At 35.9% G+C, this 20,200-nt stretch overlaps 1 protein-coding gene across 1 annotated transcript in view; it reads right to left on the bottom strand.

The window, feature by feature from the left end:
- Window positions 1-3,419: 3,419 nt before the first annotated feature.
- LRRC9 (leucine rich repeat containing 9) overlaps window positions 3,420-20,200 on the bottom strand; it is a 43,814-nt gene continuing 27,033 nt past the window's right edge. Inside the window, exons 20-31 of the mRNA XM_032187860.1 lie at window positions 17,750-17,927; window positions 17,137-17,357; window positions 16,276-16,398; window positions 15,591-15,721; window positions 13,818-13,926; window positions 13,325-13,464; window positions 10,325-10,461; window positions 9,568-9,785; window positions 9,277-9,345; window positions 7,348-7,470; window positions 3,525-3,702; window positions 3,420-3,430 (exon numbers count right to left, since the gene is read on the bottom strand). Of these exons, the coding sequence (XP_032043751.1) occupies window positions 3,420-3,430; window positions 3,525-3,702; window positions 7,348-7,470; window positions 9,277-9,345; window positions 9,568-9,785; window positions 10,325-10,461; window positions 13,325-13,464; window positions 13,818-13,926; window positions 15,591-15,721; window positions 16,276-16,398; window positions 17,137-17,357; window positions 17,750-17,927 (1,638 nt within the window). The remainder of the gene's footprint in view (window positions 3,431-3,524; window positions 3,703-7,347; window positions 7,471-9,276; window positions 9,346-9,567; window positions 9,786-10,324; window positions 10,462-13,324; window positions 13,465-13,817; window positions 13,927-15,590; window positions 15,722-16,275; window positions 16,399-17,136; window positions 17,358-17,749; window positions 17,928-20,200) is intronic.

Genomic DNA, 20,200 nt, shown 5'->3' with positions numbered 1-20,200 from the left:
TGCATTTTTCCAGTATAAATATGAAGAAATCATATTGAATTCAGACTTCCTGTCAACTAAATTCAGAAGGTTGACTCCTGATTTATACTGGTATGAGTGAGAACAAGACAAAGGGATCTCTGAGTCCCAAGGGATCCAGATATTCTACATGTGTGTAAACGGTTGCTTCATTGAATTAAATAATTTCATTACTTAATTGACATTTCATTTCATTCATTATGCATTCACAATCACAGCATTAAAATGAAAGTACAAAATGCCACTTCTTTAACACCACTCAAGGCTGTGTAGTAATCCCAAGGAAGAATTTTTCCTGTCATTTCTCTCATTTTCACAGTTACTACAGACTCTTAGGGTTGATTTAGCTGGGAGAGGCTATTGGCTGGCTTCCTAAAAAGAAAAAAAGAGAATTTCAATATTAAAAAAAAAAAATTATATATATATATATATATATATTAATTTAGAGAATTAATTATACATATTTAGCACATTAACATGATACTCGGTCCTGTCACGTGCTCCCATGACTATTCACTCTTAATGGATGAACATAGGACTTTGCTAAAGTAACTCTTGAGATCTACTAGGAATATAGAAGAAAGATTCTACCATGTACTTCAGTGCCTCTCTTTATAAGTATTTTAAAAAATTGTGTGTGTGTGTTATGAAGAAATTATTCACAAAAATATCAAATACTGAAATCAGATTTGTAACCATAGCTAGGTATTGCTCTATTAGTCCTGCAAAGCCTAAATATCCCGAGAGTTTTAAATCTGCTGAAAGGCAATTATCACTTTGTCCATGCAAACAGGTGACTTAAAAATGACAAGCAAAGAAATATGCCACTAGGTTCATAAACATCCTGCTGCATCTGTTAATTCCAATCCAACTTGTGGATTTCTCTTGTGGATATGGTGAAAGCTTTTAACCTTGTTCTAGTTGTGATAACATCAAAACCACTGACCTAATGCTAGGGAGCACACGACCCCACAATGTGACCTGAAAGAACCCTTTAGATAATAACACATTATCTTATTATCACTCTCATTTACAAGCAGCTGATAGAGTGACCCCCTACTGTTTGGGACTAGGAAAGGATAAAAAGCCAACACTCTTAAAAACAAAGCAAAACAAAACAAAACAAAACAAAAAACAGGTGTTTTCACTGGAGTGCAAATTATCTGGTTCAGATAATCTGTTTTTGGTGGAATTTGCCTTGTATTGAAATATATAACTACAATATTGAAAGTTGAACACACTGAAGTCTGGAAGATATTCATAGTCAGGCAAAAACCATTGTTAGTTTTTTCTGCTTTGATGCATCAGTGAATCTTCCCAAAAGTTCAAAAAATACTGACTAAAGACAGAACCTGTACAATAGAAATAAAGAAAAAAGATTGTGCTACAGCATTCCTGTTTCATTTTTAATTTAGGAATGTATGCAGAATTTATCAATATTTTTAAAAGTTCAATTAAAATAGAAATTAAAAAGCAAACAACAGTAACTTAAATGGAAAATGTCCTACAAATATCCTTTAGCTATTCATTACAAAGTGAAGAAATTCAAGGAAGATAATATTTCAAAGAAATCTTAATGACAGCCATGTAAGAAGAATGATGTTAAAATACATGAATAGCTTTAACTCTGCCTGAAGCAATGCCATGAGGGAAAAGGAGAAAAAAGGCCTAGTCAGTCCTAAAACGTAATTTCTTCTTAATCAGGAATGACATGACTAGTGTTGCTTTATCAGAGGCAAACATTTGCTATAACTACCTGGCTGCCTTTGCAGTGTTTTTCTAATTTTAGCATGTTGAATTTATAAAAAAATAAGATTAAATTTGAATCACCTAGACTCCATGCATAGTTCTGCTATGTTACAACATGCTGAGAGAAATGGGACGAGATCAAAGAACATGTGGCATGAGAAGAAATGAAAACACAATTTCTAATAGAGGACGCTTGCTATAACATTTCATCAACCTTGTTTTAAACTACATGGCCTCCATGTGAGGGTTGCTTTTATTTATGTATTTTTTAAATGTGTGAGGATCAATCTACAACACAAGGAAACAGTCATACTTGCTGCTTTAACTGAAGAAAAAAACACTTTGTAAATGAAAAAGAAGTGCCTGTAGAAGGATGCTAAGCAGTATGCATTAAAGGTAGAATACATCCCTGTGAAGAGGCCAGCTTAAATTTAGATTAAGGGGAATTTTATATTGTAGAGATCAGTCTTAGTGAGTAACATCACTTCCTCTGACACCACTGTTTTCTCATCTGTAATATCTGAGACAGTACAACACTACCTGGTTAAATAAGGTTTATTTAAAGTGTTTCACCTCCAGAGCTTTTGTGATATGGGTCTACAAAAATATATAATCCTTTGGAAACTACTTCTATTACTAAACACAATTACCAAACAAAACTAGAATTCAGGCAACAAAATTAAAAAAAAAGGGGGGGGGGGGGGGGCAACCAACCAACCAATCAAAAAACAAAAACACAAAACAAACAAACCCCCCAAAGTCTTGAGCTAGTGACAGAACAGGGCTAACCATGGACTTAGGAGATATGAGCTTATCTTTGTTAGATGTCTCACTCCATTTAATAGTCATTGTTCTAATGGTAAAATTTAAAATTGTTTTCTATGATGCTTTCCTAGATGCATTGCAAGCTTTATAAGAAGAAAGAGAAAAAATTTTTGGTGGATGTGGAATTCCCCATCAGGCAAAGGAAGGAGGAAGAGAGGTGCTTTGGCTGTGACACCTACACACCTCCCCTTAACAAAGCAAAGAAAAAGAAGCTGTGCTTAGGGCTGGTAGGAGCCTCACCTGCTGGTATTTTCTCTCTTGCTCTGATTCAGTTGGCTGGTCTTAGAAGTAGCAGGGTGATGCACCAAACGGTTTAGATTAGTTGATGCTCCTTTGGCATGCCTAAGAGTTCTTTGTACATGGATGCTTTGAAGATTATATGTTGTAATTCCTGGGATCCTAGACTTACCTGTAACACAAAATGCACATGGATTTTCTGCCTGTACAACCTAAACCCGTCTACCAGTCATCAAGAATTGCACTCATTCCTCTTTTCTTCTGAATTTTCCTAGCCAGATCAATTAGGTTACACCATTTCCTTTCAATTTCTAGCATAGTTTAAATTCTAGTTGACAGAATGAAATTGGTTAACAAATTAAATACAACAACAAAGCTTTTGAAATCACTGAAGGGATAATTCATCTAACGGTCATTCAGAATGAATTTGAAGATCCATCCCAATATGAAGAACACCTGCCAAGGATGTATATTCTTTCAGAAAACACAAGCATTTTCCAGCTTTGGGAAGGCTGTTAAAAACTTACGGATTGCAGGAACTTAAGAAACTTAAACCTTCAAGAGTCGTAGGAAAGATAAAAATGTGCTTGTTAAAACTGCTCTATACAGGCCATAGAATATACAGTATGACAGAGTATAACAACATTAAGTACCATGGAAAAGGGAAACTAGTAATGATGTTTGCTTATGCTTACTTTTATTTGACTTATTCAGTAGAGGTTCTTTAAGTTCACGACCAAATGTAAAATCAAAGAAACGGTTAATGTTTTCATTCAGATTCACATTTGCTATTCTGAGAGGAGTTTGTCTTGTAAAATTTGCTGGTAGTGCAGGAAATCTAGAGTTCTTTGGGGAATTTGCAGCTTGGAAATCCTCCATAAGGGGGGGGGGGGGGGGGGGGGGGGAAGGAAAAAAAAGAGATTAAGTATCTTGGTGTTTATGATAGAAATGTCTTTTTTATTTGTTTGCTTTACAGAAGTATAAACAGTAATGATCTACTTAAAGAACTATAGGACCAGTTCTTCAAATTACTGTTGTGAGCTTATGATTTCACTATTGCACTTTCTAGATAAGCTTTCAGACAAACACAGAAGCTATGCAAGTTGTATACCTCAAAAAGAATCAGTAGCTATGAAACCAAAATGCCTTGACAGAAAATTGTAAGCCCTTAAGAACAAACCTGTAATGCACTGAAGCTGTTTTTACTGAGAAAGATGGAAAATAATACATTTTCAAATTTAAACCAACTATAGCAGATGGCTGACAGGGGGCTGATAATAATTAATCTTTGGAAGATTCTTTATAATATCTAGAAATATTTAGTAGTTCCTAAGTCTCACTTTGAGGCTACCACTTTTTGTAGCAACTGATTTAAAGCTCTATGCCAGTCTGTGCCAATTTGTTAATTTTGATAAGACTGCGTACACAGCACAATGACAATAGTAATTGATTGCCTCCTGTAAATCATCTGCAATTCAGCAGTGAAAACTTTAAAAGGAGATTTAATCAATAGCATGAAAAGAGAAAATAATATTATGTACAGAGTGTTCTGGTGTCCACCTAAAATAGTACCGAATAAAGTGCTAGCCTACTCTCTGCTGGGAAAATCTCTTTTGAAGCTTAAGATCAAAAGCACTTTTTAAGCTTAAACAACACCATACGGTTTCAATTCTTGCTTTCTAACAAGCACTTTAAAAAGCACAACTAAAATGCAACTGACAAACTTGAAAAATCTTGTGTTGTTCCACTTGAATGATCTAATGAGAAAATGGCTCAGTTCTGTTGTAGCTAATGAGGTATAACATCTTCACTGAACCTGAATATAAAACAGAGATTTCTCTGAAGATATAGCCTTAACATGCTTCTATTACTTTACTTGTTCTGCCATGTTTTTATTTAAGTGATGTCCAATGAATGAAAGCACAGGTCAGTTTTGAAATAAAGCATTTACACGTGAAATTACTCAATCTGAAAGTGCTTTGAACTCTTGTATACAAGCATTGTGGCTTCAAGTGGGGAAATGTATTTCACTAGTACACTAAGATACTAAGGTCCCGAGTCTCCAAACAGAGATTAATGTAACTGTGATAACGCACTCTTGACAGATCAAGTTCTGAAACAGAACCATGTACATGGATTTTAACCTATATGGTTTCATCTGTGACCTACTATCCACGTTAAGACAGATCTGGCAAAACAATAAAGATACCACTAATATCAGTGCTCAGTAATAGCATTTATTACACTACCTAGGAAGCTATAATGCTAAAAGACTTTATTTATACAGTGACATACTTACACCAAGGAATTTATGACAAGCACTTATAAATTAAGGACCAATATGGGAATAACCCATAGATGGGGAAGCATAAGATAACAGCAAAAGGGTTACATGCAGTGCTGCAAGTAGTATTTTGAACTCAGCAACACTTTAGCTGGGTATGCTGAGGGTACTGTGGCAATAAAAGAAATCTGAAGGAGATAATTAGAGTAGAATAACTTTGTGATGTAGATGTCTACTGGCAGAGCTTTTCTTCTATAAAGAACCATGCAAAGAGGTTTGAGGAAAAACTGGCCAGGGTGATGAGAATAAAGCCAATCTTACTGAAGCTTCTCATCATCCTTAGTACTTGTGTTTCAAATGTGTAAAAGCTGTTTCTGTGCTCCATAAATATGAAAGAGAAATTAAAAGAGAACTGCCTTGTGCAGAGTGGGAACAGACTCTGGATCTCACCATTAATTTCAACTGATCCTTGTGTGGAAAAGGATGGCTAAAGTGAATACTGCAGTCTTTTGAGCTGCAAGGAAAGAATTCTGTTCATCAAACAAATCTCTAGAGAAGTTTCATGCTGTGATATAGAAAACACAGGTCTGCTGTGGTGACAACAAACTCTTTCAGTGAGTGGAGTCCTAGTGATAAAGAGAACCACAGAGACAATGAACCTTCTGTTTGTAGGAGACACGTGCTGAGCTAGCCTTCTTTCTGACTCTTTGCTGTTGTTATAGTTATTATTGTATTTAGAAAACCTAATAGTGAATCCTACAAAAAATCTCTGTTCCAGTGAGTTTACATTGTAAAATGAGATAAGGCACACCCAATGAATGCAGACAGACTGACAGATGGATGAGCACAAGAAAATAATGAGCAATAAATTTGGTCTGTGTGACAGACAATGGTCAAAGCAGATGCAGAACTGTTGTCAGGCTTTATTCTGGTTCCATGGTCAGTGAGAATTTCAGGGCAGGGTCTGCAGGAGAATAACAAGGTAGCTGGTCCTGGGAGCCCCTTCTCAACACCACAAATAAGGCAATGAAAAAGGCATGCTGATTAACGGTAACACTAGTCAGCTCAAGGTATACAATTGCATTTCAAGACATTAGGAGATGACCTCACGCTCAGTAAGCACGGTGATATGCAGGACTGAAACACAAAGATGGAGTACGTGCACTTCCATGAGGAGGACAGGGAGAGCTAACACAAAACAACAGGCTTATAGGCAAAGGAACAAGTGAAGAATACTATCTGTGCCAAAGTATTTCCAATGGATGCAGATGGTACAAGATGGACTCTTTCAAGACTAGATATGACATTGCATTATCAAAATATGCTTACATTCATAACTATTCTCAACTATCACCAAGAAGAAAAACTGTAATAAACTGTGGCAAGAATCTTATTTACCAAGAAAAAATAGATAGAAGTTACAAGTGACTACTGCACCTTGAAACTGTAGTTTAAAACCTTCATACAGCATTCCTGATACTGCATTACATAATAACATTATGAGTTAAGAGAATTGGCTTTCACTGAAACTTACAAAAATGTATCAAATGCAGATACCCTATGAAATCACAAATACTTATGAATACGTATGTTCTTGTTTACCATAGACATATTTGAATGACATTGGCACTGCTTCTGCTTAACCTTTGTATAAGGTTCATCAAGCCTGAAGCTACAAAATGAATTTCTCCCCATGGCCTCATTCCACCTGTGGTCTAGACCATCCAAAAGTTGTCTAACTGCATATATGAACTGAGGGTGAACCTGGCTAGAAAAATAAGTGAATTTGCTGAAGCATAGAACCTCAGGATAAATACAATTTACTACCAGGGGTAAAAATTACATTTCTGGCCCATAAAATCAATGGTGTCCTGTATATCTATAGGGAGATGAGCCTAAGACTCTAACAGGTCTTGTACAGCTTTCAAATGTTTGGTTTGTATTGCAGTCCTATCACAGGCCACTCAATGAAGGTAGCACAACACCCAAACTGTAGACATCTTCCTGTCCAGATGACAGAAAAGAACCTGTTACATGTTCATACGCTCACTAAATTTGCTGATGAAGAAAGGGAGCAGATATGTCTTTTCTTTTTCCTGACTTTACAAAACCTGAGAGAGGTTCTCTGAAGAAATGTAGAAAGAAATCTATTTTAATGTTATGATAACCACATTAGGCACCCACTATAGGTGACATTAATATTGTCTTTGGAGTTTAAGTAATATATGCTATACTTGTTCTAGGCACTGATAGTCAGCTTTCAACCTCTCTTCTGCATTTACTGCTGTTCCATCGAGCACTTGTAGTGCTGGCAGTCGAATCACAAGCAGCGAACGATAGTTCTTCTTGAGAGAAACCTGTATAAAGAAAATATAAATTAAACCCAAAACTGGCTCCTTGTCCAAAAAGATGATAGTATCTCAGCCACACTACTAAATGACTGAACTAAACCTTATACCACTTCTCTCCTAGAAACATAATCCAAGCTGGGCATAAATGACTGTACATCTTGAGCAATGGTTTTCAACTTTAAGTGCCCATGAATGACTGTACTGACAAAGTGGCACTCTGTGGGAATATTTATACCTTTGTCATCGTGTTAGCCTGGACCCCAGCAGCTTCTCATGGCTCTCAGCACATATGAGAATTCAAACGTGCTGTGCTCCCTGTAGAGAAGTGACTAGGAAACTTGGCCTTACAGAAGGCCAAGTGCTGAGATGCAGGCTGTGCTGGAGGCAGAAAGCACGAGCAATATTTTTCTATTTTAATATAAAATGTTATTGAAAAGGAAAGATTATATAACACCTCAAGTGTGGACCATAGCAGCAGATACTGACACTTACTAATACACTTGAGACATACATCTCCTTAATGCCATGTTGTATGGGGAAGAGTTGAGACTACCATCTTCATCCCCTTAAGGGGGAAGTCTAGACCTGCAATTTTAAAGAAGTAAACTCCAGAACAGCAATTTCCCGAAAGGAATCGCTATTCTGGCCATTAGTGGGTGACATTCAGTTTGCTCGACATGCTCCTGCCATTTCACCATCCGTTTCAGAAACCAATTAATTTACTACTCTGTATAAGACTTTGAAAGTTAGTTTGAAAAATGTCCTAAGTGTGAAAATATTCTTTTGAGTCAATCACTGCAAATAGAGTCCATGACTACACCATGCCTATCCAACATGCCTATCTTCTCTCTTCTACGTGCTTCTAGCTGTTGTTTTATACCATAAACTGCAGAATTACAGTTAAAAAAAAAAAAAAAAACATAAGAAGCATTTAGAACTTGGGCTTTCAGGCCAACCTTCAAGGGTCCATTTACGAAAACAAGCCCTATAAGCTATATTTTTAACTGAAATTTAGAAAGCCATATTTGTTCTCAAACTAACAATGAAATATATATATTGTTTTCATTTACATTTAATGCTACTTTAAAGCTCAGCAGTGCTAAGATACATCAATACATAAAGCTGAGATAATACAAACTTTATATATTTGCCCCCACTGAGTTGCACTTCAGAAATAAAGCCTTTTCCACTGTGCGAAAGTACATCTGTCTTCTGTACCATATTCTGCATTCATAAAATCAGAAAGGCTACAGTCTTCTTTACCATGTTCTAGCAGTTTGCCATCAGAGAGAAAGAAGGTAAACCAACAAATTCTACACTGAAAAATAGTAGCATGTCTGGAAAGAAAGAAACCTCAAACTTCCCTTCAGGACTTTTCCAAGGAGTGCTGTGCAAAACAACAAAAAAGATTGCTATTGAGCCATTTTAAAAATAAAATCAAGTATTTCAGAGATCCTTTAACGTTCTTTGATCTTTCTTCACAGATCTGGCCTGTATTGGAATATTGAAAGGACAGCCCATCACTGCAATACACTCATGCAAACACATGCATTTTAAATTTATCTTGCAGCACTATGAAGAACAGTATGCTGAAGAATAAGCGCCTTCTGATTACAGTAGGGCACTGAGACACGCACAGTGAGGCAATGTCATCATGCATGCTATGAAGCTTTCAACCTTAAAACAGTAATAGCAGAACGTGCTGCCTCTGGGGAAATTCTTAATAGTCTCAATTATTATAAAAGAGTAAATACTGTGTATGAAGTGAAAAACATACCTGGTTTATGTAACAATGCAAACTAACATACTCACTGGATTTCCACGTACTGAGAGCACCTTGAGACTGGGAATAACTTGAAGTTTTTCTAGTTCAGATAACTCCTGTCCAAAAGTTAAACAAAACAAAACAAAACTTAAAATAAACAATAAAAAAAAAATGCAACACACATCAACAATTCTCAGAAATCTTGCAGCTGGTGTATATATTTTAGGGAAAACACAGGTAATTTTACTGAGGCAAATCCACAGAGGACAATGGGAATTTGTCTCAAAAAGTGGACATTTAGTCCACTGAATCTACAGCATTAAAAAAATAAACTGTACCTTAATTCTGTTGAAGTCCAGAAAGAGTTCCTGTAATTTTACCAAGGGTTGTAAACTCTTCAGTTCTCGTATTTGGTTTTGCTTTAGATAAAGAGCCAAAAGACTACTCTGTCCAGCAAAGGAGTCCTGTGAAATTGTTTTAATGCGGTTATGGTCCAGCACCAACTCCTGCAGAAACTGGAGACCTTCAAGTCCTTTAATGCGGCTGATGTAATTTCCTAACATACCAAGAGTAAATGCATGGAGTTGTCTCTAATGGATTTGGAGTCCTTTCTAGCAAAAAATCACCATAAGCAAAAGCAGCTCAAACTTTCTGCACTACTTATTTTTTGTTTTGGACCACTTCAGTGACACTAGAAGACAGTGTATTGATTTCTTCTATCTATGTGCCACATCTATTTAAAGCAAATCAACTTCCTCATTCAAATCTGGGCATCTTGAGATGTGAATCATTATCTTCACTATTGCTTATAGCAAGGAGGAAATTTCTTAAGGTGGAACTTCTTGCTGGCTATAATCTGACAAACATGTAAAAGATAAGCGTGACACACTGGTGCACTATGGAAGAATTTCACTGTTCAATAGCTAAAGGATCTTGGAACCAGGGCGAGAATTAAAGCTACAGCATCATTGTTACTGGGGTCATGACCGGAGAAGACCATCTCCCACAAATCCAAGACACAGGGTGAAGACTGGGCATAAGGGAAGTACTGTCATATGCTTGAATGAATGTACAGAAAAAGATATTATCACCTACCCTGCAAATACAGAAGCTTCAAGTTTTTTAGCCTGCTAAGCTGCAGCTGGGCCATGTCAGTAATTCCATTATGACCCAGATGAAGAACTTCCAAACTCTGCATTATTGGAGGCAGGTCTTCTCCAAATCTTGCATCCCTAAACCAATAAAGTAAACAAGAGTGTTAACACCACAATATCCCTTGAACAAAAAAACTTCAGCATTTCCCAAAAGAAAAAACAATTACAAAAAATATAAACGGATGACTTCACTTTCACTAATCACTAAAACAGGTTTTGTAAGAATTACACCCATATACAGGAAAAAAAAAAATGATGAGAAATGAAAAATCTACTACTTGGAGTTAGAATTACTGCATACGCTAGGTCAAGTTTTCTGGATCCAGACTATGGAAATCAAACAAATACAAAAATTGCTTTTGCTCAGAGAAACCCGAGGACATGAAAAGAAAACAGCTGTAAACTGCTGCTTAATTTAGGAAAATATTTATGACAACTATTTGGTGTATTCGCACAACAGCTGGATGACAGTAGGGCAAAATAACATGCACGGTTCCACCAATTTGCTTGTAAAAGCTCCATTTCAGTTACATCTGACCTGTAATTAGGTAGCATGAGTTGTTAAACTGAGAAAGAGAAGGGTAAAAAAGGTTTCAATTTTAGCTTTGTTACTTCGTCGCAACCCAGCTAATTACACAATGTGTTTAGCAACCTCAATTTTCATAAAAACACTAAATATTGGTGATCACTGAGCAGCTAATGATCATGACTTGATTATATTCATATACTACAAACTGATATCCCAACTGCATGTTTGTATGTAAAATTAATTTGTGTTTAACATATGTTAATACGTAATACATATGTTTCATCTTCTACACAAGTTTGTCTCACAAAACCACAAAAAAAAAAAAAGAGCTAATTCAACTTGTGGAGAAAATGTCAATGGGGAAACTGTCAAATGTCAACTGGGGAAAGCTTAAAAACATCTTTGTTCCTAGAATGTCCCACAACTGAGAAAGAATGCAACTGTCATTAAGAAGCCAGTATCCACGTAGTGGGAAATTAAAAGCAGCTATAATAAATAGGAAAATAATTGACAGCGAGAAGTAAGAATATGTTAAAAAGTGATGAAAAGAGCAAATGCACTTAATGGGATATCAATGGCTTGTAGCATTACACACAACAACGAAGTTTATAGGTGTATCAATTACAAAAGCAAACCTGACCATGGTGTTGGATCATTGTTAGCTGAAGATAGCAGAACTATCAATAAACCTGAAACAAAGCATAGGTGTCCACTAAGTACTTCTGTGCTACAGCTATGGGGAAAAAAAAGGGGCAATGTCATTGATATAATACAGTAATAATGAAATAATTTCAATTTCAGTATTGACTTCAAGGATGTTAAGTAGCAGCTATTGAGCTAGAATCTAACATGGTTAAGTCAGTGACTCTGAGTAAGTCACATTTGAGAAAGCTGGCTGAGAAACATTACAGACTATTTAAGTTGACTTGCACTAACTTATGAACCAAGCAGCCTGTTCAGCAGCCTGTACAAAAGCTAAAGTTATCAATATTTAAAAATGAAAAGGGGAGAAAGCTAGAAGGTATTGGTATAAGCAAGTAAACAAAACCAACCGACCAAAAAAAAAAAAAAAAAATCAGAAACCCTTCTGTTGACAAGAAGGGCATTCCTACATTTATTACATTTATTGAACAATTGCAAGCCCTTTTTGAGTCCCCAGTCTACGTAACGAACATTCATCTCTCACAAGGAAGCAGACGTGCAAAGCGAGCACACTATGAGGGAAGCCCAAATAACCTATATCTACGTATGCTTCTGCCCATGTCCATTTCCCACAGAAAATCTGAAACCAATTCATATTTTCCTACACCACAGATGTTGTGAACATGCAAAGAATAAAGACAAGAGCTGGGTGAGCTCTTGAGAAGCATGCACACAACTGCTAGGTTTTCCAGGATTCTCTGATGTTCTGTTACTTTCATAAAACTTGACCAAAGGATAGATGGAACTCTGCATAGTGCCTTACAAGACTTGTCTGATACGATAAAACTGACTTTGATTATGGGTCTTGCCTTATCCATGCAGAAGAAAGTAAATGGATCCTGACAGATTTCAGAAATTTTAATCCTGAAAGAGTATACAGATGAGAAATGCAAACTGAAAAGTAATTTGAAAATGCTCTTTAGGACACAAGCTGACCTACAGTTGATGGCAAAAAGAAGAAGTAAGTATGACCATCTCCTTCAGAAGATGGATAAAAGAACCTCATTTACGAAATGAGTGAAGGAAAGGAGATTTAATGGCCGAATAAATGACTAGACAATGCTGCAAAAGAAGGTTGGCTGAATACACAAAAGCCTTCTTTTGGGTCACAAAAGTACTGTAGCCTGAACTGGCTGAACTCACTGATTCTAATAAGTGGTTGTGACTGCTATCAGAATACTAGACAGCGCAAGGCAGCTTTATTTTCACAGATCAGGCTCAAGTGACTGAAATACTACCTCAAAATATTTCTTATACTGATAAAATTTTGTAGTTTAATGTTGTATAATTTTATCTAAAGAACACAAACACAGAACATCAATGATCAATCTGATCAGACATACATGTCCATACTGCCCCCGATCAAATGAGCAGCCAGGGAAAGGTAGATGGTTCTCTTACTTAAAATTATTTTTTTTGTAAGGAAGGTGAATAAAATTCAACGTATTCATAAGTGTCTATGTAGCAAGATTCAAAGAATGGGGAGCAAAAGCCTGGTATTGTTATTTTGATGAAGAACTAGCCTAACAAGTTGTGGAAATTTAGGAAAGCAAAACCAACAAGATGATATCAAACATGCCACACGTGCAAAATGAATAAAACAAAAAACAGAAAAACAAACAAAAACAGCAGATCTGACTCTGAAGAGACCTCTTTCCTCCTCAATGGAGTAAAAGAGAGATACAAATATATTTTAAAAGCTAGTGGTACCTTCTTTCTTTGGCAAGTTCTTGCTGTCCATACCCACTAGAGGCCACCCTTCGGTGCAGGTGCTGCCTATTTGTTACCTGATTTGGAAACTTCTGTCCAGGCAGTATCGATTCAATCTGATTGTAGTTCAGACATAATACCTTACAAAGGAAACACAGTAGATCAAATGAATGCTTCTCTGCTAACTCATTAGCAGAACTGCCAATTACATTTTTCTGATGCAGAAATTTCATTGTATTTTAGGAACATGATTGGTCAACCTGCAGCGTTTAAAAAAATCTAGTGCAGTTCATTGATTTTTTGAATTAGTTTACTGCAACTATATTGTAAAATTGCAGTAGTAGTTGCAATCAGCTTCGTGCTGATTGACTACTGTTGTTACACAAACACAAGCAGCATATTAGTGATTAAAGATACATTTTCAATCACAGGAAATTAGTTTATTTATTATTAATATTATTACTAAAAAGAGAAAAGACTGTCATGAACTCACCTTGACATTAGGAAGGAAGATTAAACCACTGAAAGATGTGAGATTATTGTTCTGTAAATTTACACTGTAGACGTTTCTAAACTGATCTGCTGGCACCAGCTCTATGGCTCTGAATCAAGGAAAGGATATAATCAGAAATTTAGAATACACATAACAGAAAGATAAGCTATAAACAACATATGTTGCATGAGATCCTAAACATATTGTCTTTTTGTTAAGAAACGCAACGAGCTCCTATGAAAGATGCGCCCTAATGAAAGCCTCACAACAAATTCAGAGTTCTTTTTCCAGTAATAAAAAATTGGCTTGATTCTGACATCAAAGGCAAGGACTTGCAACAATCTGCTCTGTTTGCTTGTACAGCTCATTGCTGGAATACCAGCTCCACACCTCCTAGGCTGTTTTCACCGCTTTCTGGTAGTGCTGGAACTGCCATTGCTCAGATGGAGTATTCTGTTCTCCACTTAGCATGAGGCTTGCCAAAGCACCACCCAGATTCTAACTGCGCACCTCAGCTGAGTCAAAGCCTGCTTTCATGTTGCTTGTTCCTAGTTAATAGTAGAAGCAGGATACTCTACTGGTCAGAGAGACATTCCTCAAGTGATTTTAGGGAATTCATAATTGAGCTTTTGATAAATCACTTCAAGAAAAATCAAGGTTGGCAATTTTAATACCCTAAAAGGCACACAGTCGATGTGTGCCTTTTAGATAGAATTGCTCTACAACCTTTTACAGAAGCTTTGATGGAATTAATGTTCTTGAAAATAATTCTGACAATAGTGTTTAAATATTTGCATCTGTCCTCGCATCTTAAAACAGTCTGATGAAACTAACATTAAAATTTAAAGAATATGCAATCTCATGAGCAAGATCCTTCTCAATTCCTCCAGAATATTGACACTGATATTCCTGACATTGTGGTTCCACTGTTGTTGAAAGTCTTCTAGGCTATTTAACATCGACACATGAAGACTGTGGACTGTGCCATGATAAATGACTTCACGTTATGTGAAGTGCAGGACTTTCACTGACAGATTTAAGATACTGGGAAAGATGAAAATCTAAGTATATCTCTAAGACAATAAATATGTGGACACAACCCATAGAAATACTTTCCTAAAGATTATTATCAGGGATGATAGCTGCAACTTAGTGGGACTAGGGCTGTGTAAAATACTTTGCTGTAAAACCGTGACCATCCTACTATGAATATATACTAGTGCTCTGTTAAGAATGCAATTAATGCAACCAATCCCAGCCCATTCTTGCTCTGAATGCTTTTATATCTACAATGGACAAGCAGCTTTTTAAAAAATCAGAAGACTGGAGAAGCAGCACTGAACATGTATACGTGTCTGTTTTCACTTTGACTGAAGTTATTCTGAAAGGAATCAGAGCAGATGGGTTTTGATCAAACAACATTTCTTCTCTTGATACTCTCTGTCTAGAGTCAGTATTCTACCTCTCCTAGACATTTTCTGTCAAACTGCATACAAGCAGTACCACTCCCTAAATGAGAAGTAGAAACGTCTAGGGAAAGAATATTTCTTCAGTAAAACTCTAGACAGTAACTGTTTGTGATGAAAAAAACACTCATTTTATGGGTAAGTCGAGATAATTCAGCCTCCAAACAGTACAGAATTATCAGGCGCATTTGCTAAATGTAAGTCCTAACTTCAGATTTTCACATTCTAACCACAGATAATACCATATTAGATGATACTTTTAACAGATAATGCATTTCTGCAAACAAAACAACAACAAAAAATGTACCTAATATTAGAGGTTGCCCAATTTAATTCTCGCATTTCTGTGAAGTCTGAATGACCCAGTCTGTCTGCAATCATATCAGAAGTGAGTTTGCCTCCAAACAAATCTCTTGCACTTTCTCCTTCTGTTGGCTCCTGTTAAATGCATTTCAATTGATTTCTGCTATATTAAGACAGATCTAGAACTATTATAGTAATATAGGCAAGACACATTTTAGCACAGAGGATAATCAATGATTTAAAAATGCTTAAAATCAAAGTAACTTAAAAAGTGTTATTTAGTCTTCATGACCTGGCTAACATTTTCCCTTGTGCAACAGATTAATGGAGACAGTCTGTGTTCTCTCAGTTAGTCCATAAAGAAGATTTGTAAATAATACATACTGATTTCGTAAGTGTTAGAAATGCTGATGCTCCACAGTTACACTTAAAGTCCCCAGAACTCTAGCAATGTGCCAGGACACTATTGTGGTTGGAACTTTTACAAAAAAAAGAAAAAGAGGGGAGAGGGAGGAAGCAATTTCTATCCCAAAATGATTTTAAAAGAGACAGAAAGAAAATGGAGTATTATTAAGCACATTAAAGGATTACACACATGATATTCATAAATCCAATTATTTGTTAAAATTGTTCTTCTATAAATCAAGACCCAAAAATTGTAGTAATAATCGACATACAGAATAACTTACTATTCTGATACCATCTAAAGCTTTTAGAGAGGGAAGATGGAATAATACAAATAGTCGGTAGTTATCTTGTTTCCAGACTATTGCATTTCCACTAATGTCCAAAATTATCAGGTTAGTCAAACCCTGAGAAAAGAAAAAACACCCATTTATTAGTATCACTTTATAATGTCCATATATACGTGCTTTCAGGCTATTTTTTCAGCTATTCATTCTCACCTCTCTCCCCCAACTCCCATTTTCAGCTATTTCTTCAGCTGTCATCTGCATGAAACACCAAGAAACCACTTAATAGAACCCAGATATTTTCATTTAGATGAAAAGCACTTGGCATCACTTAAGGCACAAATAAAGCCCTCAAAGTAAGTGAAAACTATTCCCTAAAAAAGCCTTTGTGATTTCACAAAGTTTTAAGAGTCTGAACATAAATAAGAACCAGGGCCTCAGTCTCCCATTACTAAGTGTCAGAATCCAGCCAACAAAGTTTGTCATGCATATGTTAGTTGAGAAGAACTGGAACTGCTGCAGGTGTGGTTTGTTGTTATCTGACATGAGTTGTAGAATTATTCCATGTTTTTCAAGCCTTAAAGCCTATGCAGTGTAAGTGATGTTTAACTGTAGAAAATTTTGAGCCCAGTCCAGCCAGAAGGTTTAGTACCTCCTTTTCAGGAGTAAGTATAATCAATCAAAAGAGGTTAGAGTATTGTTTTTTTTTATTATTATTTTTATTTTTTTTATCACTTCAGATTCAGCTATGTTTCGAAGTAAAACTTTGCCAGTTCCAAGTGGCGGAAGACTGTACTTATAATATGCTAAAATAAATGAATGAATAAATCATCTCTGAAACAGTAAATCTATATTTACCTTTAAATGATACATCTCTTGGTTGGTAGAAACACAGTTATTGCTTATGTATAGTTCTATTAGGGAGCAGGTTTTCTTTAAACCAACTAAAGATGTGATCCTGTTGTTCTCAACGGAAACATAATGAAGATGACACAGATTTTCAAACACATGTATTTCGAGGCTGGTAAGATGGTTATTATTTACACTAAGTCTTGTAAGTTTGGTGAGCTTTGAAATTCCTCAAAAAATAAACAAAATGCACTTAGTGTAAAGTGAGCTGTAATAGAAAAAGGTCTGATACAGATGGTAAAACACATTATAAGTGACAAAGGTTATGCTAGTAGGTCCAACTATAACCAGATTATTAATCATTAGATCTAATGGCATATTTATGTTTAATTAAAAGAAAAAGAAAATTCTTTTGCTGCAACGTAACTGCTCTGCCTCCCACCCTTACTTCAGTTCTGTAAAAGATACACTCAGAAACTTAAGATCAGATTTTTCAATATTTGAAAAACTCACACAGTTGCCAGCAAATAAATCATAGCCTCTATATTTTGCTGTAAAGAAACATTTCTACTGAGACCTGGCTTAACAGCCTGAATTACCACTACCACGGTAAATATAGTACCATCCAGTGTTGAAATACAGTTTTCATCTAAAGTGAGTTCCTCAAGGTTGAGACAAGAGTCCAGTCCTTCTATTTGCGTGAGATTGTTGTTGCTAAATGATGCCCATCTCAAGTGCTCCAATTTTTCCAGGTTTGAAATTTTGAAGAGATGTTGGCCATCCAGATTTAAAACAGTAATCTGCAAAAAAATAAAATAAAATAATAATAACAAAACCCCTTAGTATTAGAAGTGAAAGAAACTGACCAGTCAGTTAATCTGTAATTTAATTCCACCTACTTACTCTGTGCTGTTTCTGCTTGCACATTTCCTACTGCTATCAATAACAATTTATTAGATGCAGGATATGACGTTTCCTCATTATGCAAGAGAAAAAAAAAAAATCTTCAAATACCTCAGCTTCTCCTCCAAAACCAAGGGCTCTATAACATAAGAATGCCAGTTCCCAAATGTACCTTTGCAGTTGAAGCTATCTGAACATAGCTTTTTTTTTTCCTCATCTGTGTCAGACCTTAGCTTTGGTTGACTTAAAATCTTCTGTCAATGTAATGTGATTTTTGATTGGTAAGTATGCTTTACAGATCTTCATTCTACAACAGAACTGCAATGGGAAACAGATTTCCACCCTAGCGCTAAGAGATTGTTATTCAAACTTAGATTTAGTAGAGGCTGAGTGACAGCAGAATTTATCCTAAATTTGTAGTACTTCATGATTTTATATACAAAGTACTCTTTATATCACAGATTAACAACTTCAGTAATTTTCTTTAGAAGGGTCTTGAACAGAAACAAATACAAGTAGATAGCAAGTAGATATTTTGCTGCCCACATTGTCAAAGGACTTTCTTACACAAGATCTGACTTCAGACACCAGGCAGCAAGCTTCCTGTGTTATTAACAAACCTATCCACAACCTGTTTGTACGACGATGACTCCCCTGCTTTTTGATGATACTGCAGTATGTTGGCTGACCATTGCACAATGAAGAAACAAAAGGATCATAAAGCCCCAAACAAAAAATTCAGATTGCGTGGTAGGGACCCAAAATATCAAGGGTTGGATTTAGCCTAAGACAAATAATCATGAAAACACTCAGTACCAGTGGAGTTATTTTGCTGATGACTGAAGAATTTTTTTTTTTTTTTGCTATAGTATTTTATTTTTCAAAATATGTATCTTACCCTCCATGAAACTTTCCTCTCCGATGTCACAAAACATATATGACATGCTAAAGCATTAACTTTCCTGGCAATTTCTGTAAACACAAATTCCCTAATGCGCAGAGAATGAAATGCTACGCTCATCAACAGAAATGTGTTTTCCTCCAGCCATTCCACATTCTAATAACAAATCAAACTGACAGAGAAGCTTTTAACTTTTCATACTGGGTAGCTTAACATGATTTCAACTGATGGGTCACAACAGGTTAGGATGACCTTGAATCTTCCTCCACAGACTCTTATGGCTTTCTGTTAGCTCAGTTTCCTTAAAAAAAAAAAAAAAAAAAAAAAAAAAACTAGCATGATTGTGCTGCCTCCGTATCCATCTGCTAACCTTACAACTAACTTTCAAACCTATTGGTGATGTTTGGCTCAATCTGTCAGACAAGCACTATGCTGAAAGATACTGACTTCCTCCAAACTCCATGAAAATGAACAGCTGAGCAAAAGACATAATTTTATGATCCCAGTGAAGGAAAGTCTCAGCTACAATGCTACACACTAGAGAATCCAGAAGAGACCTGTTGTGAATGACCTAAGACATTCTGAGAGCAAAGACCCAATTAGGAACTGGTTAGTTACTGCTTAATTAGTTCACAATTTGACATAATCTTTCAAGGTGAGGGAATGTTCAAAGGGTTGCTGTCAATGTTTGTTAGTTTGAAATTAGACTTATTGGCTCTTTTCTTGCAAGACAGTTTTCATGTTGATATTTAGTAGAATTCTCCAAAAACGTTAATCCTGCCTGACCACGAGAAATTGATTAGTACAGGGATCAATATACACGTGGAAAAGATCATTTGGCTTTAGACTTGGAATATGATTAAGTGTCTAAATTTTAGTGCAGACTGTATTTCAAGGGTTAGTATTAGAAAAATTGTGTCATTATATGTAGTAGAGATTTTAGGATTATATAATTTACTGGAAGAACTCATACTTCAACATGTTTAAATATTGTGCTTTTGTGACATCAGAAACAGAAAAAATTAGCAGAATAAATAAGCTAAGCATAGCTAACTGAATTTTCTAATGAAAAATTCTTAGAGCCAGCCTCTACTGATCAGGGAGATAATGCAAAGGAACTGACTGCAATTTCCCAAATCAGTCTGGTTCTCTCATCATCCTTGCCACCAGTGTCCTTGCTCTTTAAAAACTTGCTCAATGTTTGTGAACCTTTATTGTCACTTTCATTTGAAATACTTATAGAACATTTGAGATGCCTTGAATTCTTAA

The sequence above is a fragment of the Aythya fuligula genome, chromosome 5 (assembly GCF_009819795.1).
Source record: "Aythya fuligula isolate bAytFul2 chromosome 5, bAytFul2.pri, whole genome shotgun sequence".
Classification (NCBI taxonomy): domain Eukaryota; kingdom Metazoa; phylum Chordata; class Aves; order Anseriformes; family Anatidae; genus Aythya; species Aythya fuligula.
The sequence above is the reverse complement of the archived record's forward strand: the minus strand, read 5'-3'. Positions and strand labels throughout refer to the sequence as shown.